The sequence below is a fragment of the Notamacropus eugenii genome, chromosome 6, assembly GCF_028372415.1.
Source record: "Notamacropus eugenii isolate mMacEug1 chromosome 6, mMacEug1.pri_v2, whole genome shotgun sequence".
NCBI lineage: Eukaryota > Metazoa > Chordata > Mammalia > Diprotodontia > Macropodidae > Notamacropus > Notamacropus eugenii.
In genome coordinates, this window is record NC_092877.1 from 35,792,958 (window position 1) to 35,812,000 (window position 19,043).

Genomic DNA, 19,043 nt, shown 5'->3' on the forward strand with positions numbered 1-19,043 from the left:
GGAAACTTATCAAACCATGTAAAGCAGCAAGGAGACATTTCTAAGGAATAAAACTGAACGGGAGGAAGGAAAATCTCAAGCTTAAAGCTCGGACCCTGTCCTGTGGGCCCTCGTCTCCTCCCCATCCCTAGCAGAAGCAGCTTCAAGTCCCCTCCCCCCAAACCTATTTCATGTAAAAATGAAAAACTCTACTCAGGCTGGGCTCTGGCTCCCAGATCCTTCTAAGTCTCCCCATTCAAAAATGTTTGGGACTTTACCCAACACGCTGAACTTACCCAGTAAAAAGAATCGTGTGTATAGAAGCTTTCCTATGCTTTCAAGTCAGGACAGAGTAGCAACCAAAGTATAAATAAGGAAGCAGAAAAGAAATCTGTTAAGTGCAGGGAAAAACAAAGTTGCACCCTGGACCTTGGAAGTATTTATTCTTCATAACACTTAAAAAGCACAAACTGTATCTAAAAGGTTTTTATTTCAATGAAGAATGATGACATTTTGAAGACTGCAGCACTCTAACACTACGTTTATAATTTACATAAGAAGCTGGATCCCTACAAAGTGAGAGCCTTCCTTTGCAGAGATCATTACTACCATTTTACACAGAGGAGATCAGCCCAGACAATCGGAGAACTGGTTCAAGGTCACACATGCAGCTGGTCCGGGGCAGAACTGCAACCACCTTCCACGCCTCCAAACCCTAATCGCTTCTCACCACAGCAGGCTCTGAGTTGAGCCCACAGATCCAAGCATCACTGGGTGGGCCCCAGGACTCCAATATGACTAATTACATTCTGCCTCATACACAACGACTAAGGGATTCTGTGTACTTGGAATGACGTATAACCCTTCGTATAGCCTTTTAGTAGTAATGGTGATGGATCTGCATAGATTTCTCCACATTTCTCTTACTTCATAACATGTAATCAACAGCATGATAATGGACGCAGGCTGTGGCCATTAACAGGGCCAGGCTCCCTGGTACCCCTAGAAACTGATGCTGCAAAGTTTGGTGAGCATGATGCTCTAAACAACAGAGCTGCCTGGTAGCTGCTTTACTGAAAGCCACAAGCCTTAGAGGAAAACCACTGCTGAACTTAGCAGCAGGGATCCCGCTTTACAGATGGGGAAGTAAAGGCCAAAGATCACAAATTCTTGATTTAAAAGAAAAAGCTGACTATAACTCTAATCAGCAGGTTTGACAGTTTTCTTTTTTTAAAAAAGGGGAATCTCTATGACAAACACCTTCCATTAAATGTGTTAAGTGGCCATACAACTGGGAAGCATTTTTCTGCTTTCCCATTATCAAATATTGAATTATTGCTACCACATTAAAAGACATATTTCTGTGCAAGAAACCCATCTCTTCAGCTCATCTGTTGAATTTTACTATAGTTTCTAATTAATGACAGAAGTTTCTGCTAAGGTCTTCTTAGCCTCTGACTCTTCTGGGGTTTACTTTTCATTCTTTAAGTAAGATCTATTATGAAAATGAAATCAAGACTTCCCAATAGATTAAATGAACAGGCCATTTTCAAGGGAAGACATCCAAGCTATCAAATGCTCCACAAAAAATGCTCCACATAACTAAAAAGTAGAGAAATGCAAATTTGAAAGACTATTAGATTTTAACTCACACTTATCAGACTGGCAAAGATAACAAAAAAAGTAAAGCAATAATTGTTGGAAGGGCTGCAGTAAGACACATTAATGTACCATTGGAGGATGCAAGAAGTAGTCCAGCAACTCTGCAAAACAATTTGGAACTGTGAGCAAAAAATGACTAACCTGTTCATAGCCTTTAACCTAGCAATACAACTACTAGCCCCACACCCAGAGATCTAAGAAAGTAGAAAAGGACCCCTAAAGTAGAAAAATATTTATAGCAGGTTTTAGAGGGTGGCAAAGAATCAGAAACTAAAAGAGCAGTCATCATTTAGAAAATGGCTTAAGAGACTGTGCTATAAAAGTATAATGGAACAAGCAAAAAATGGGATGGTTTCAGAGAATTCTGGGAAGACTCATATGAAGTAGAGCAGTAAGGTAAGCAAACCCAGAGTAATTTATAAAACACTAAAAATGAACAATTTTGAAAGATTTAAGAACTCTGATCAATGTAAAGACGAACTACAATTCCAGAGGATCTACAACGCTGCACGCTACCCACCTCCTGGCAGAACAGACAGACTCGAGGTGTAGAATGAAACCTACATTGCTAGGGCAAATGTGTGAATTTGTTTTAAGTATGCTTACTTGTTACAGGGGTGGTGATTTGTTTTGGGGGAGAGATCTGAGTGGAAGAGAACTACTGATAGTATTTCCCCCCTCCAAAAAAAGGGAAGCATTTTTTTAAATGCACAGGAGAAAGTTCAGAAGTAAACACACAGAAGACCTGGTGTGAAAGTAGCAGGTTGAATAAATGATGTACTTTTTATAAAATAAGTTGCACTAATAGAACATTTCAATTTCACATGTACTCCTCTTTCTTTTCTGCCTTTTTATGGTGTTTGTCAAATTCAGAATACAAAATAATTTTTTAAAAAGTTTTAAGGAAAATGAAATCAAGGGATGTACACTACATCTATTGACTCAATAGAGTAAAAATAATATGCCCAAATCTACTTTACCATACCAATCAAAATATCAGTTCTTCACAGAACCAGATATGATCCTAACAAAATCTATATGCAAAATGCAAATAACACCAACAAAAATATACAAGATCAAAAGTCATTCCCCAATAAATAAGTGATAAAAAGATATGAACAAACAGATCTCAAAAGAAGAATCACAAATAATTGACAACCACATAAAAGACTGCTCCAAATCACTAAGAGAAAAGTGTATCAAAACAACTTTTAGGCTTTACCTCACACCCAGTAAATTGGCAAAGAGGGAAAATGAAGAGAAGTTATGGGAAGACATGATGCATACAATGGGTCAAACCACCATAGAAATTTGGGGTTACTTAAAGAAAGTGACAAAAAGATCCTTTGATCAAACTATCCCACTACTATATAATCCCAAGGTCAATGATAAAAAGAAAGCCCCTACTTACAACAAAATATTTATAACTATATTTTTTTATAGTGCTAAAGAACTGGAAACAAAGTAGATGCCTATTGATTGAGGGACAGTTGAACAAGCTATAGTACAGGAATGCAATGGAATATTACCATATTACAAAAAAAACCATAATGAACACAGTGAACAATGGGAAGACTTCTATGAACTGATGCAAAGTGAAGTAAGCAGAACCAGGAAAAAAATCTATACAACAACTACAGTAAGAGGTAGAAAGACCTCAAAGGTCATGGGCTTGTATTCTGGTTCTGCCACTTACCATCTGTATGACCTTGGGCAAATCACTTAACCTTTGTGGAACTCAGTTTCCTCATCTGTAAATAAGAGGGTTTGACTAGACAGTTACTAAGGTCCCTTCTAGCTCTAAATCTATGATCCTACGATCAACTGTAAATGGAAACAATAACAAAAATGGCCACGACTGAATGTTGTAAAAAAAAAAAAATCTAATTTTCCCCTCTTCCCCAAAAAAGAAATATGAAAGAAGTACCTTCTTCTCCTCTCCTGGGAGTTGGGGGAGATGAAAAGACAAGACACAGAGCAGAATACTATGAGCCTGTATGTCATGTCAGTTTAGTTCTGGTTTGTTTCTTTACTTTTTTTCAATATGTTGGCTAGTTATACTGAACTGTTTCTTTTCCTCTTTATTCTTTCCTATGGGGATGGCTCTCTAGGAGAGGTGGGGGAGGGATACACTGGAAAAATGTAGGTAATATAAAAACAAAAGATATAAATGCAGTTTTTTTAATGCACAAGAATATCAAGTGGGTATAAAGGGGAAAAAAGCTGACGAAGAACAACTTTCATATCCAGGTTTTAAAACATGTTATGAAATTACCATCAAAACTATCTAGTCCTGGGAAAAAGCAGAAAGTAAATCGATGGACTAGAACAGAGATCTCAAACACTGAACCAAATAAGTGTAAAAAGAGGAGTGTATGACGAGCTTGTTGAAAATAAAACTGAAGAACAGATTCATCATTTAATACACACAATTAGAAAAACAGTTAGCCATGGAGTAGAAATACATTCATTTCTCATACCATATACCAAAATGTATTCTAGCTGGATCACATACATTTTTAAACTAATTATTAAAATATGGAAGAAAATAGAATATTTAATTCAATTGTACATTAAAAATTATATCATTATACAGAATGAGGAAAAATTGGAGATAAAATGGGCTTGATAAAATAAAAATAAATTTATGTAGAATAAACATATAACCAAAAAGAAAACAAAACTGGAAAAAAAAAAAGCAGAGTTAATATACCAGATTAAAAACTTTAATTTATGAGGAACCACTAAAAAATATTCAAAGGTAACACCCAGTCCCCAGTGGGTGATCAAAGAATATGAACTACTTTCCAAAGACCATACAGATGCTGTAAAAATCACTTGAAAAAAATGTTCAACTTCACTAATATCCAAAGAATTAAAAACTCTGAGTTGCTAACCAATCACCCAATACAAATTATTAACCTACTAAGTACCAGACATTCAGCTAAGCACTGGGGATACAAAGAAAGGTAAAAAGCCAGTCCCAGCTCTCAAGGAGCTGACAGGCTAAGGAGGAAGACAACATGGACACAATTTTGTACAGATAAAATATATATAGGATAAAACGGAGATAATCAACAGGGGTGAGGCATTCAGAGGGATCAGAAGAGACTTCTTGCTGAAGATATGTTAGCTGGCACTTGAGGGAAGACAGGAGCGTGAGATGAGGAAGGACAGGGGACAGCTGGTACCAGTGCCAGGAGTGGGGAAGTGGAGTCTTAAATGACAAACAACCAGGAGGCCAATGTCACCAAATCACAGAGTACAAGGGTATGAGCAAGGCATGAGCAAACTGGAAAGGAAGGAGAGTGTGCCAAGTTATTGAGGGCTTTGAATGTCAAATGGTATTTTCTATTTGATCCTGGAGGTGATGGGAAGTCACTGTAGTTTACTGAAGAGGAGAGGGGACATGGTCAGATTTGTGTTTTAGGAAGATTAATTTGACAGTTAAATAAAAGACAGAGTGAGGTGGGGAGAGACTTGAGGCATTAAGACCAAGAAGCAGGCTAATGAAATAGTCCGGTTTGAGATGATGAGGGATGGCAGGCAACATCAAAGACTATGAAGGAGACTGGAGAAAGGGCCATTAGACTTGGCGATCAAAAGATCACCGGTGACTTTGAAGAGATCAGAAGGCAGACTTTCCAGAGTTAAGAATAAAATGAGAGGAAATTAAGTAAAGGCTTCTATTGCAGACAGCCTTCTCACATCCATCAAATGGGAAAATAATTGAAAGCAATAAACAATGCTGACAAGGATGGTAGAGAAACAAGTACGAGAATACACTGAAAAAATAAAAAAAAACTGGTGTGACCTTTTTGGAAAGTAATTTGACTGATAGAAAATAATTATAAAATTACAAAAATAAAAATACCTTCTTACAAATTCCTGGGGAAGGAGGAGGGAAGATACTTATCTATAAATGACTGAGACATAAAAACAAAATGCACCAATAAAACGACAACAAAAAAGGTTTTTAAGTATATGCTTTGCTACAATAACTATCACTGGAAAATATAGATGGTAAGTGTAACACACAATGCACAGAAGGATCCGCTCAAGGATATTTATTGGTGTTCTGATTTGTTATTGCAAAAAAAACCAGTTACGTTCAGCAACACAGGAATGGTTAAGTAAATTTCTGAACATTCGCATATAGAATACTATGATGCAAGACTGAGCAATACAAGGCCCCCAAAAATCCAGAAAGACCTTTATGAAGTCACAGAGTTTAAATAGCAGAACCAGAAGATCTCTCAAAGTGCTCCCTACTGCAGAAACAGAAGGGAACAGAAATTGAGGCACAAACCAAACTGATAGAGACAAAGGAAGTAACTCACATGTTGTAAGGGGCTTTTTATGTGCTAAAATTCGTTTATTCAAATAAAAATAGTTGTAAAATTTTTTACTAATTTTTATTATGTTGGTCAAGATAGAGTGCCAGTCTCAGAGCAGGGAAGGCCTGGCATCACACAGTCCTGCCTCTGGCACTGATTGTGTGACCCCCAAGCCAATCATTTAACCTCTCAGGGTTTTAGGCATTTCTAAGTTGCAAAGAAGGTACCAACCTAAACTGGCAAAGGGAGCTTACTGGCTCCCCTGTGCCAATGAAATCACAGGTCCTGGCCTTACTTTACTATCAAAAACCACACCAAAAAAAACAAACAAACAAACAAACAAACCCACCCTGTGCTTCGATAAGCAGTATTTCAACATAGCTATGGGCTTGAGTTTCTGATGTTAAATCCTCCTAGAAAGTGTTTCAAAATAATGAAGTCAAAGAATTCACCCTTCTAAAAACGTTAAGATCCCAAGGACTTTGCCAACTGGCCCAATGGACAAACGAAAGATTTTTCTTTACACCAGATAACCAAATTTCATCAATGCGAAAATGAGGGGTTAACTGGAGTGGACTGACACAGCACTTGACCATACAACAAGCCTTTCTTTTTAGGTATGAACATTTTCTAAGAGTTTTAGAAAACATCCAGCTAACAGCAAATCACTGGAAAATTCCTCGTAACAATGAACCACTATGACCAATTTCCTACAATCGTTCTACACAGACAGGAGTATTGTCGCCCTAGGAGTCCTGCCCCATTCCACAAGGAGTCACTTTTCCCTTTCCTGATAATATCCTTATTTCTAACTCTCCTCTTCGGTCTTTCCTTTTATGTTCAGACTATCTGACAGACTATTCTATTCTGGCTCATGACTCAGTGATCTTAGATCACTGACTCCTCCCTTTCTCTCAAGTCTAACTCATCCTTTACAAGTTCTCTCCCCAATCTCAATCCTTTCCACTGCCACCATGTTTACAATTTACAAGTACTGACCCTAAATTATCTCATTTCAGCCTTACAAGCACTCTCTGAAGTAGAAAGAATATTTTACAGATAAGGAATTTAGGAAATGATCTGATCAAAGTCACAGGACGAGTGAGTGGGAGGCAGAGTGCCTGGCTTCCTCTGGATCTCCTGGCAATACTGAGATCAAATCCCACCTTCCTTTTGCAAAAAGTCTTTCCTACTTGCCCCTTCCCAACCCCACACTCCAAGTACCTTCTCTAGGAGATTACCTTCTATTTACACTTTCTACTTCTTCTATGGACCTCCGCTATCTCTGAATGCTTTTGCCTTTTTTTTGTACACCCCATGCTCAGCACAGTGAAGGCCTGGGCACATAAAAAGGGCTTACTTAATAAATGCCTGTTGTCTAATTCAAACCCATGTCAATGGGCCCATGGACCAAATCCATTTTGGTCTTTCTTATATGACAGCAGCTTCTCAGGCCCATGTTATTTTGTTCCTAGACTAGGGGCTCCTAACTTATCTTAGCCCCGCCTCTCTCAAATTCATCCTCATATGAGAATTCTATAATCAAGCTCATTTTTAGAGTTGGAAGGAAACCTTAGAAGCCTTCTACTCTGGCCCCCTAGTTTTACAGGTAAAGAAACTGGGCCAAGAGAGATGGTCACAGAGCTACTAAGTGTCAGAGGTGGGATTTGAGTACAGGACCTCCAACTCTATTGGAGCGACCCTTCCCTGTCTTCTTAAAACATTATTTTAAATGTTGTTCCTTTGCTTAACAGCACGCATTAAGGCACTGCCGAACGTGGCAGAGTGAATGGTGCATTCACTCATTTCTCTCCACCTCCATCCATCTTTACCTTCACAAGGCCTACCCATCCTTCCAAACACAGCTTGAATACTGACTTCTCCTTAAGCCTTCTCCAGCTAAAAGCAGTATCTCCTTCTGTGAACTCTCATATATTCTGGACCACTGATATGCAACTTAATGTCTCTGTTGTTGTTATTCAGTCATTTTCCAGTCACTCAACTTCACTGTAAGCTTAGGGACAAGACAGAGGCTGTTTTCCAGTTCCTTGGTACATAGCCCTAAATGCTCTGTAGCAGGCTCCCCTTGCTGGATTTATACCACTCGGCTTCCTATGAATTACAAGAGTGGCGATGACCAACTTCTCTTGGACATGGGAACCACTTGTGATGGTCTACATTTGCCATCTCCATCTCCACACAACCTACTTTATCCTTAATCAACCAAGAACCTGGCTCTTCGACAGAATTTTCCAGTCCTAGGAACGCCTATTTTATCACAAATAAGTACTGCTCCCAAACCTTCCACACTCAGGAACTGTCTTTGAGAATTACTATAGTCGGAGTAGTCATCCCCCTGCAGACAACCTGCGAGGAGGCTCTCCAAATTTAGCTATGCTGGTCCTCTCACAAACTTTTCACTACCTGGCTCACCCCTTGCTGCCTTGCTAATCAGGCAGAACTCACCAGAATTTGTAATCAGACAGTATATGGCTTCAGGAACCCAGAGTCGCATCCACACTCTAAGGCACTGCCCTGAAACTCTTCTCTGAACATCTTTTCTTGACTAAATCTTCAGGTCTTTTCTTTGTCCTCCATTTCCTTGCACTTCTCTTCAGCACCTGATTCTTCTGGACACCTCTCCTTTCCAAATGATTGTTTTCCCTCAGCTTTCACGTAATGCTTAATATCAGTGAGGTGAGAGGTGCTACAGACATATACAAGAAGCAACTTCCATCTATCAGACTCATATATTACATCTTCCTACTTAACAAATGAACTTCAAATGCAAAGAGAAAAGTGGCTTTACCCAGTTTCACAGTTGACAGCAAACTCAAAACAAACCCAGTTTTGCTAATCAAGGATCTTACCACAACTTGATCAATGTTCCTTACTAGTTTCTTAAACTAGAGTTGAAAATTGTTCAAGGCAGCCCCAGAGACCTGAACTCCATCTCCTCTGAGGAGCAATTGTTTTCACCTATGACAGAATGGCCAGCATTGCGGTTCTTTGCCTTGCCATTCTCCTCTTTTCCATGTGCCTTTCTGTCAATACCCCAGACTGATACCTTTGCAAAAGCTGTCATTCCCCCAAGCCTGCAGGGAAACCCCCTTCTCATCTCCACATCTCAAAATCCCTCTCTCCTCCAAGTTCAGTTCAGTGTCCCCTTCGATGTGAACCCTTTCCTGATCCCAGCAGCCCTCAATATTCTCTAACGTTATTTCATATTTATCTTGTATATTTCTTGAATACATTTACATGCCTGTTGTCTCACCTAAAGTTCTTTCGAGGCAAGAACCGCTTCATTTGTGTCTCTGTGTCCCTCAATCTAGCACCATCCCTGGGGCACAGCAGCCACTGACTGACTGGATCATCTGCCCAAGCCAATCTTCCTCTCTCTAGGCAAAGAGAGATCTCAAGTGCAAAGCAGACCATTATGAAAGTAAATGAATGTTCACTGACTTGGAAAGGAAAGTCCCAGGGATGTTAATGGGAGGGTCACCATGGGAAGCACCCAAAAGTTCCAGAGTATGGGAAGTCCCTCCACCTAAACAAATAGCATCCTGACTATAACAGAGAGTCTTAGGGCCCAAACAGATTTAAGCGACTAGCCCATGACAGTCGGTGTCAAAAATGGAATATGAACCCTGGTCTTCTAACTTAAGATGAGAAAGTTATCCATTAAACCATGATATCTCCACGGAAGGGCTATTGCATGTAAGTCAAAGAAAGAAAAAAAAATTAAATCATTTCACTTAAAGCCATTGATGTATTGTAATGTTGTTTACATAAGAGGATCGTGTCTCTCAAAAGAAGTGCTGCACACGCTCCACATTGCTTCTTACAGCAGTGCTGATAAATCCTATTTCAGCTTCTCACTGCTTACATGACCTTGTAAGTCACTGACTGTCTCAGGGCCTCATTTCCTCATCTATAAAAAGAGGGGGCTAGAACAAAAGGTTGCTAAAGTCCTTTCCAGCTATAAATCTATGATCCTATGAGTGGAGTTGTGGCCCAGTATCCCTAGAAATCAACACAGGAAACGACAAAGCCCCTGGCCCACAAAGTGACTGGATACAAAACCTGAGCTTCACTAACAGTGCAGATGTCATTTAGCTGAATTTCATTTACATGTACCACACTGAGAAAGGAATAAGTAGTAAGATGTCTGGCTCAAGCCTTCAGCTGGATGACAAAGACTTCTACTTTAAAAATAACAGAATAAAAGCATATTTCTAAAAATAGCAACATGTCAGGAAGGAGAGCCAACTAGTTTGATTCAACACAATATTACTGACATGTAATTCATACTAAAACCACAACCACAAGCAGCAAAGCTGTAACTGTTCACAAAAGTACCACTTGAATTTGTTACATTTAACCAAAATGAGAGGCAACATGACATAGTCACTCCAGCCTTGGAATGAGGGAGTCCAGGGTTCAAATTCTGCCTCCAACACTCACTAGCCGTGGCTCTGGAGGAGAAAGTGAGGCTGGTAACTTTGCAAAGCCCTCCCTCACTCAAATCAGTCAATCGCAAGTCACGTCATCACCTCCCTGATGGCATGGTCCTCTTCAAGAACAGAGGACAAACCCCAAAATGTGTTAGGAAAGGAACTTCTTATTGCCCCATTCTGCTCTCTTGACCCTTGAAATCGCAGCCTTAGAGGACCTAATCCACAAGGGTAGAGGGAGTTCCCAAACAAAGAGTTCTCCACAAGGATGAAATCGGAGCTCCAGCAGACCAAAAACAAAACCCTGAAAGTGCACTCCCTACATAATGTGGATTAAGACATACTAAATGCATTATCAGTTTTAAGACTTTCTCTTTATGGGATACACAGCCTTTGAAATCGCAGGCAAAGCAACAGACTAGTAAAATGCTTACATAATTTAAACCTAAATGTACTTGTCAGCAAAGGCATTCTTGATCAGTCAATCAACATTTATCAAGCCCCTACTATGTGCTGAGCAATGTACTAAGCAAGGCGGGTACAGAGAAAGGTAAAATTCAGTCCCTGCTCTCAGTGGGGGAAGCAACATGCAAACAAGTGTGTACAAAGATATTTGTCCTACAGGATGAAGTGGAAATAGCCAATAGAGGAAAGTCTTCCTGTGGAAGGTGGGATCTTTGCAGGGCCTTGAAGGAGGCCAGGGAAGACTGGAGGCAGAGAAGAGGAAGGGGAGCATTCAGGCAGGGAGGGCAGGGCCCAGGAGATGAGGAGTGATTTGTTAGCAAGGGTTCCAATATCACTGGATGGCAGAGTACCTGGGGGTGTAAGACATAAGAGGCTGGAAGGACTCTGAACACCAGACAGAAGATTTTACATTTGATTCTGGAAATGATAGGGAGTCACTGGAGTTTACTGAATAGGGAGAGGGAAAGGGTGACATGGTCAGACCTTCCCTTGAGGGAGACAACTTCAGACAGGTGAGTGGAGATGGGGCAGGGAAATCAACCAGCAAGAGATTACAATAATCCAGGTATGAGGTAATGCCAGTCTGCACCAGGGTAGGGGCAGTGATAGAGATAAGGTGGTGTTGTGTGAGAAAATGTAACCGAGTTAAAATTGACAAGTCTTTGCAAAGGACTGAATATGGAAGGAGAGGAAGGAATTGAAATTCGCATGACATCTGGCTAGATGGTGATACCCTCAACAGTAACAGGGAAGTTCTGAAGGGGGGAGGTGGTGGGAGCAGGAGGTTCAGTTTTGCACATACTGAGTCTGGCATGTCAATGGGACATCCAGGTGGAGATGTCCAACGGGCAGTTGGAAGTCAGCAGGAAAAACATTTATTAATAAATAGTGCCAGGCACCATGCCAAGCACTTTGCAAACACTGTCTCATTTGATCCTCGCAACAATGCTGGGAAGTAGGTGAAATTATTGTCTGAAGCAGACAGAGGTTTAAGTGACTTGCCCAAGGTCATACAGGCAGTGTCTGAGGTTGGATTTGACCTCAGGTCTTCCTGACTCCAGGTCCGGGATGCTCTCCATCATACCACCTCGCTGCCTCTGATGACACCACCAAATGAAAGAGTGTTGGGACGGAGGAGAGCAAAGGCCAGGATGGAGTCCTGTGGGAGAGCCACAGTTAGGGTCTGTGATCTGGATAATAATCCTACAAAGGAGACCAAGAGAGGCTGGAGAGTCAGAAGAAAGGAAGTATCCTAAAAACTTAAGAGAAAAGAGTATGAGAGAACGGGGTGTCAAAGGCCAAAAAGAGGCCAACAAGGTGGAAAACTGAGAAAAGGCTGTAAGATTGGCAAGTCAGAGAGCATTAGCAACGTCGCAGAGTGAATGACAAGGCTGGAAGCCAGACAGCAGAGAATTAAGAAAAGAATAAGGGGAAAGGAAGTGGAGGCACCTATTGTAGACCGTCTTCTCGAACCACAAAAGGGCAGAGATATATGGGCAGTAGCTATCAGGGATGGAGGGACCACATGCAGGTTTTTTGAGAATGGAGGAGATATGGGCATGTTTGTACGCAGCAGGGAAGCAGCCAAGAGACAAGAAGAGATTGGAGATAAGTGAGAGAATAATGGGGAGGGGAGAAGAGGCAATCAAGAAAGAGGGGAGAAGGAGAAGTTCTAGGCAAATGGCCTCCATTTTTTTCAGTAAATTGTAAGGCTAAATTCTAGGCGGAGAAGGTGGGAAGGAGGAGCCCTGGGAGGTTTGGAAAGGGATGAAAAGGTTTAGAAGAGCTGCTGTGGTGAAAGGAATAGGGAGTTAATTAGGGAGGTTATAAAAGGATTGCCTTCCAGCATCAAGAACCCAGCTGAATTATATACATAAATCTGCAGTGAACTCAGTCAGCATTGTTTCTGATTTTCTCCAGCTTTATTCATGTGTGGAGAAGTAGAAACAGCAGACAGTGCACTATCCTATTCATCTATTTCCACTGGCAGATCATAGTACAGAAGCTGCAAGTGGTTTTTTAAGAGGCAGTTTTAACGTTGTTTCATACAGATACAGATGAAGGAGGTTTCATACCAAGGTATGCCTTGTTTTAGGAAAACCAAATAAAGGTACAGGCAACCACAACAGAGCAAAAGGGACACAAAGAAAATTTAGGGGAAAGTAAGTGAATGAGAAAATTTCTACTCAATTTTAATTGAGTTCAATTATTCAAGCATTTAAATTTCTGCTAAGTGCTCAGAGTGTGCGATGGTGATCAAAGGGAAAGAGAGTCCCTGCCCAGAAGTTTAGTACACACAGGTAAAGAGGAGGTAATCTGAGAAGGAGAGAACACGAGCAATGGGAGAGGAGAGGGGGAAAGACCGCAATGGGAGACAGTGAGAAAAGGCTACAAGAAAGAAAACGTTTCTGAAAAGTGACAGGAGAGTGCATATTCAGGTATGGGATACAGTTGTGGGGGAATACACACTGGAGGTGGAATGCCAAATTTAGGGACTATCTAGTAGTCCTGTTTGACCAGAACAGACGATATAGGAATATGAAATACAGCTTAAAAGCCAAGTTGGAGCCAGAGATGTAGGACCCAAAAAACCAGCCAGAAGAGGTAGTATTTTATCCTGGGAGAAGTAGGAAGCCATTGGGCAAATGGATGGGAGACTAATCCATTAGGAAGTATTTTGTCAGGGATGGATGTAGAAAAATAAAAGTGGAGTTAGGAAGACCAATTAGAAGGCTAGTCCAGTGGTCCAGACACAAAGAAGATCTTGTACTCAGATGTTGAGTAGAGAAAAGGCTATGTAAGAGATGCCATGGAGACAGATTCTCTAGGACTTGAAAATCAACTGGGCATGGAGAACGAAAGAGAGGGAAGAGTCAAAAACGATCCTGAGGTTTGTAATTTGGTGATAGGAGAGGACAATAATGCAGCCACAGAAGAAACAAGTCTGGAAACGATGGGTTGGAGAAAAGACTATGGGGTCCATTTTGGACATATGGAATCTGACTTGTCAAAACACAAAGCAAGAAATAAATACTCAGCAGAGAGTTGGTCATTCCAGACTAAAATTCTGGAGACATTAGGGTTGGGTATACAGCAGAGAGCTGGAAGGTACAGAAGCCCAGAGCTGGGAGGAACTTCTGAGGCCTCCACCCAAAGGTCCCCATGGCCAACCCCTAAGGCAGCCTGTTCCACTTACTTCAAGCCTAACCCTGACCCTGCAAAGTACACCTGTCATTTCTAATTCTGCCCTGTGCAGTCAAGCAAAACAAATCTGATTCCTCTTCTATGTGATACCCCTTCAGATACAAAACAGCTAGCTTGTCCCCTCCAAGTCTTCTCTTCTCCAAATTAAACAAGCTCATTTCTTTCAAATGGCATGATTCATCATCTGGCAGCCCTCCCCAGGATGGTCTCTAGGCAGCTTCTCAGGGTCACCTATGGCCCTCAGAAGCGAATGCAATATTCCAGGTATGGTCTGACTGGGGCTGAGAACCAGCAGGATGATTTGTTGCCTCCTGACTGGTAAACCAATCCTCTCTTACTGCACCAGCAGACTGCCCTGGCTTTTCTGGCTGCATCACTACTGACTGCCTTCTGAGTTTGCACCACATAACCCTTAAGAATGCTAAATATTCACTCTTTAAGGGGAGCTTTACCTCTTATAACAGCAAAAAAAGTCACACAGTGTGACTTTTAAAAAAACTGACTTTAATAAACAAAACCTACTGCACTCTGAAACTGGTATGCCAATGGGCCCCTGCCTAAGGGCTCTTCTGGACCCTCCTGGCTTTAGAGTGATTATCAATAGTAACTGTTGCCTTTTCCCTCTCAGCCTGACTTCTTTCTTTTTCTTGGACTCATTAAAGGGGCCATGCCCTGTCTACTTCTTAAACAGTCCTATTCAATGAATGGACATTGCCTCACCCAAGTGAGTGCCTGCAAAGACCTTGGCCTAAAGGTCCAAGGTCTCCCAGCGCATCCTGGGTCATCTCCAGGCATCCTGATGAATATCTGGTCACAAGATTCAGATGGCTCTGGAGAAGTGAGGCTGGTGACCTGCACAGCCCTCATTCACTCAAAACAAAGTCAAGTGCAAGTCATGTCATCATTTCTCTGATGGCATGGTCTTCTTTGGCAACAAAGGACAAACACATCAGAATGTCCATATGGGTCTAAGTGCTAACCCCCTCACATCTCACAGCTCACCCCCACTAACTGATTGCTGTTTTGTCCTTCATTCTCAAAGAGGATCTTGAGCTCAGGAAGGGGATGTCAAGACTTTCAAGTGAATTGGATTTAAGTAAGAAAGGGCTGTGCAAAGTCATCAGCCTCATCCAGTCCTCTAGAGACATCTATGTAAATATATAAATCAGGACGACTAGAGATGGCCCCCAGTATTCATCTAGGACTCAATGCTGCCATTACTCAAAACATGCCTAGAATACCTCTTTGGTAATCGAGGCCACCCAAAGTAGTCCATCAGTCAAACAGCCTTAGCCTTTATAATTAGCACCATTTTATGTTTAATATGAAATGTATATGTAGAGCTTAAATCACACTGCGTGCAGTCTTGGGGAGGGGAAAGAAAAGGAAGGGAGAGAAAATTTAAAACTCAAAAGCTTGTGGAACTGCATGTTGAAAACTAAAAATAACTTTTAAAAAAGAAAAAGCTTTGTAAATGTTAAGGTGCTCTATGTAAAAGTGGGAGGTCAAAATGAATGGATTATCCAATCAACCCATCCCACTTAAAATGAAAACCTTACTCAATGAAAAAACAAGTGAAATCAACTTGGAGTACAATGCCTCAAAGCCTTTAATAAAATGTTAAACAGAAAATTTAAAAAAATAATAATAATTAGCACCATTTTGTACCAAATAAGTTTTAGTTATTTACAAAAATCAGATCTAAGAATATTTGGAAGTTTGCTTTGACTCCTTCTCCAGCTTCTTACATACCCTATCTTGGGTGGATTGGCATTTTCTGATTTGCACAACGTAGCTACTTCTCTGTTAAGGCTGAACTACTGGAAATTTGGAACTCAAAAGACAGTATTTAACTCTTCTGGGTAAAGAATTTCTTTAAGGATGAAGATTTACCATCATCAGGAACATTTGAAATAACATGAAGCAGAAGCAAAAAGCAATGGCAAAATAGGATTTCCAAGATGTTTTAAGCAATGGTGTCATCACTGGAATAAATGCCTTTCTCTGGTACAATGATTTGGTAGTGCAGAGTTCGGATGCAATTTGTTAAAAAAAAAAAAAATCACTACTCCCCTCCCCACCCAATAGAATGCAAGTTCCTTTGAGGGACAGGCTGGTTTTCTCCACATTCCTAGTGCAGAGCATAGTGCCTTGCCATAGCACCAGAACTGCCCTCACTGGCCACTACATAATCATTTTTTTAAAGCCGAAGGTGCAGGCAATTCAGAGGGCCTTGGCAAAGGGTACATAATAAGTACACGTTTGTCTTTTTCTCCTAAGTTTGGCTTTACTTTGTCCCTTATTTTGTATGCTTGTTTGATTATTAATGAAATAATTCTAAGAATTCACTGAGGAAAAGCATAAATGTGCCCATCCTGAAAATTCACATGGAAGGTTCCTCTTCTCTGGGACGTGGAAATATCTGCCTGCCCATTCCTCCAGCCTGAGCTTTTTCCCTTGCTCCCTTCACTCAATACACAGGCAAGCCTTTTTAGCCTGACATGAAAAAAGTTTTTGGCAAAGCTAAAAGCTACAGTCAAACCCTGGTGGGAAGGGGAAGAAGAAAGAGAACAGGGCTGCTCCAGGTAAGGAACATTTTACCCACAAGGGTTAAACGCTATCTTTTGAGTTCCAGATTTCCACTAGTTCCAGCCTTAACACAGAAGTAGCTATGTCGTGCAAAGGGAGAATGCCTAGCCACCGAGAGGGTGTGTAAGCAGTCGCAAAGGGAGTAAAAGCGAACTTCCAAAAATAGGTGTCGCCAACCAAGCGAATCCTCACCCCCGCAGAGGCTGTAGACACGTGCTCTTAACTCCTTCATGTCGGAGGTGTACGGAACCAGGGGCAGCCAGGGGCGGCAGAGGGAGCTAGACAGGATCGGGGCACCGGAGTGCTACCTCCTCCACCCCCATCCCACCCTCACTAACGTGCAGCCCCAGCCAGCCTCCCTGGAGCTGGACACACGCACACGAACCCAGAACCTGCGAGGGCTGAACCGCGTGCACGCACATTCGCCAGACTGAAACTCACACACACACACGAGCAGAACCTGTGCGGATGAAACGTACACACACCCAAGATTAAAACACACACACAACCTAGAACCTGCACACACACACACACACACACGAGCAGAACCTGTGCGGATGAAACGTACACACACCCAAGATTAAAACACACACACAACCTAGAACCTGCACACACACACACACACACGAGCAGAACCTGTGCGGATGAAACGTACATACACCCAAGATTAAAACACACACATAAAACCAGAACCTACACACATACACACACTAGACTGAAGAATACACAACCAGAATCTCTGCAGATTGAAACGTACACACACCCCAGACTGAAACTCACACACAACCTAGAACCTGCACACACACACACACACACACACTCGAAAACTGTGAAAAAACACACTGGACAGAAAACACACGTACCCGGTGTAGAACCTCCATACGTTCTACACATCGCCTCGGGCAGGGAGGGGGGAAGAGGAGGGGGAGGGGGGAAATCTACGATACGTGGAAGTGGCTGTACAGCACTGAAAACAAAACAAATAATTTTTTAAACAGGAAAAAAGAAAACAGACACAAAGGCAGCACCTCTTCCGGCCTGGCCTCAGTTTACCCACTTGTCCCACGGCCCAGCCTCCCACGTGCCGGGGGCTGCCCAGCCGTGCCCCGACAGCGCGGCCTGGCCCGGAGTCCGCGGCCCGGGGGGAGGGAAGCCCGCTGGGCCTCAGTTTCCTCCTCTGTAAAATGAGCGGGTCCGTACCAGACGGCCTCGGGGCCACGGGGCTAGGACGCCGCCAAGGTTAAAAGCTCAGGGAGGCCGAGGCCGAGGCCCAGCCGGTGTCCCATACCCCCCACCCCCACCCCGGCCCCGCCGGACGGACGGACGGCCCCTGCGGGGGCGGGTCCGAGGCACCCACCTTGAGCTGAGACTTGGAGACTTTGCCGCTGCGGTCCAGGTCGAGCGCGGTGAAGGCGTGCCAGATGGCCTTGAGCAGCTCCTCCTTGAGGCCCCCCATGGCGTGGCCTTGGCCGCGGCCGCGAGCCCCCGATCCCACCAGCGCGGAGCACCCAGCCGCCTCCGACACTGCCCCCGGGCACGGCTGCACCTCCGCCGCCGCCGCCCGCCGGCTCGCTGGCTCCCCAGCCCGCCCGGTCACCTGACCCTCGCCCCGCCCCGCCCCATCTCCGTGCCGGGGAGGAGGCGGGGGCGTGCGGAGGCGCCAGGGGCGGGGTCTGGGCCCAGGGGCGGGGCCCGACCTCGGTTCCGCCCACGGCTCCCGGAGCAAAGCCTTCGGCGCGCGCTGCACGCCGGCCCGGGCTCCCTGAGGCCCCGCCCCCAGACCTAGGCGAGCGTCCGAGTATCCCAGCAGAGCCCGTCGGGAAGCTCGACCCTCCCCACCCAGGGAAGCTTTGCCCCCTGGTTACACCCGGACTGGGTCGGAAGAATGCGAAGCAGAAAGGCCAGCCTCGGGCTGCGGCTGTGTGACCCTGGGCTAGCCGGCCCCGTTTTCTTCCCCTGGAAAGGGGGGCACGGGGATGGCGCCTGCCCCCCCGGGTCCCTGTGAGGGTCCCTGGTGTCTGTCTATGCTCGTCCTTCGTCTCCAAGAAGACCGGGCCGTCACAGGGATGATGACGTGACCTGCGCTGGCTTTGCTTTGAGGGAGGCAGGGCTGCGCAGGTCACCCACCTCACCTGTCCTCCTGAGCCTTCAGGGGTTCATCAGGACGACTGGAGGTGGCCCAGGGCGATGGGAGACCCCGGCCTCACTTAGATTCGGTGAATCAGCCTCTCTAAGAAGTAACAGGGAATGGCCCCTTCAATGAGCCGAAGAAAGGGGGCGCTTAATCAAGGATTCCTTCCTTTAAAGCCTGCTTTTAAATTGGTATGATAAAGTACATGGGATTACAAAGGAA

General features: G+C 43.4%; 1 protein-coding gene across 1 annotated transcript in view; it reads right to left on the reverse strand.

Annotated features, from left to right (window-relative positions):
• The window catches only part of SWAP70 (switching B cell complex subunit SWAP70), a 76,276-nt gene extending 57,981 nt beyond the window's left edge, over positions 1-18,295 (reverse strand). Inside the window, exon 1 of the mRNA XM_072619469.1 lies at positions 18,048-18,295. Coding sequence (XP_072475570.1) covers positions 18,048-18,146 — 99 coding nt within the window. The 5' untranslated portion in view covers positions 18,147-18,295. The remainder of the gene's footprint in view (positions 1-18,047) is intronic.
• Positions 18,296-19,043: the final 748 nt, after the last annotated feature.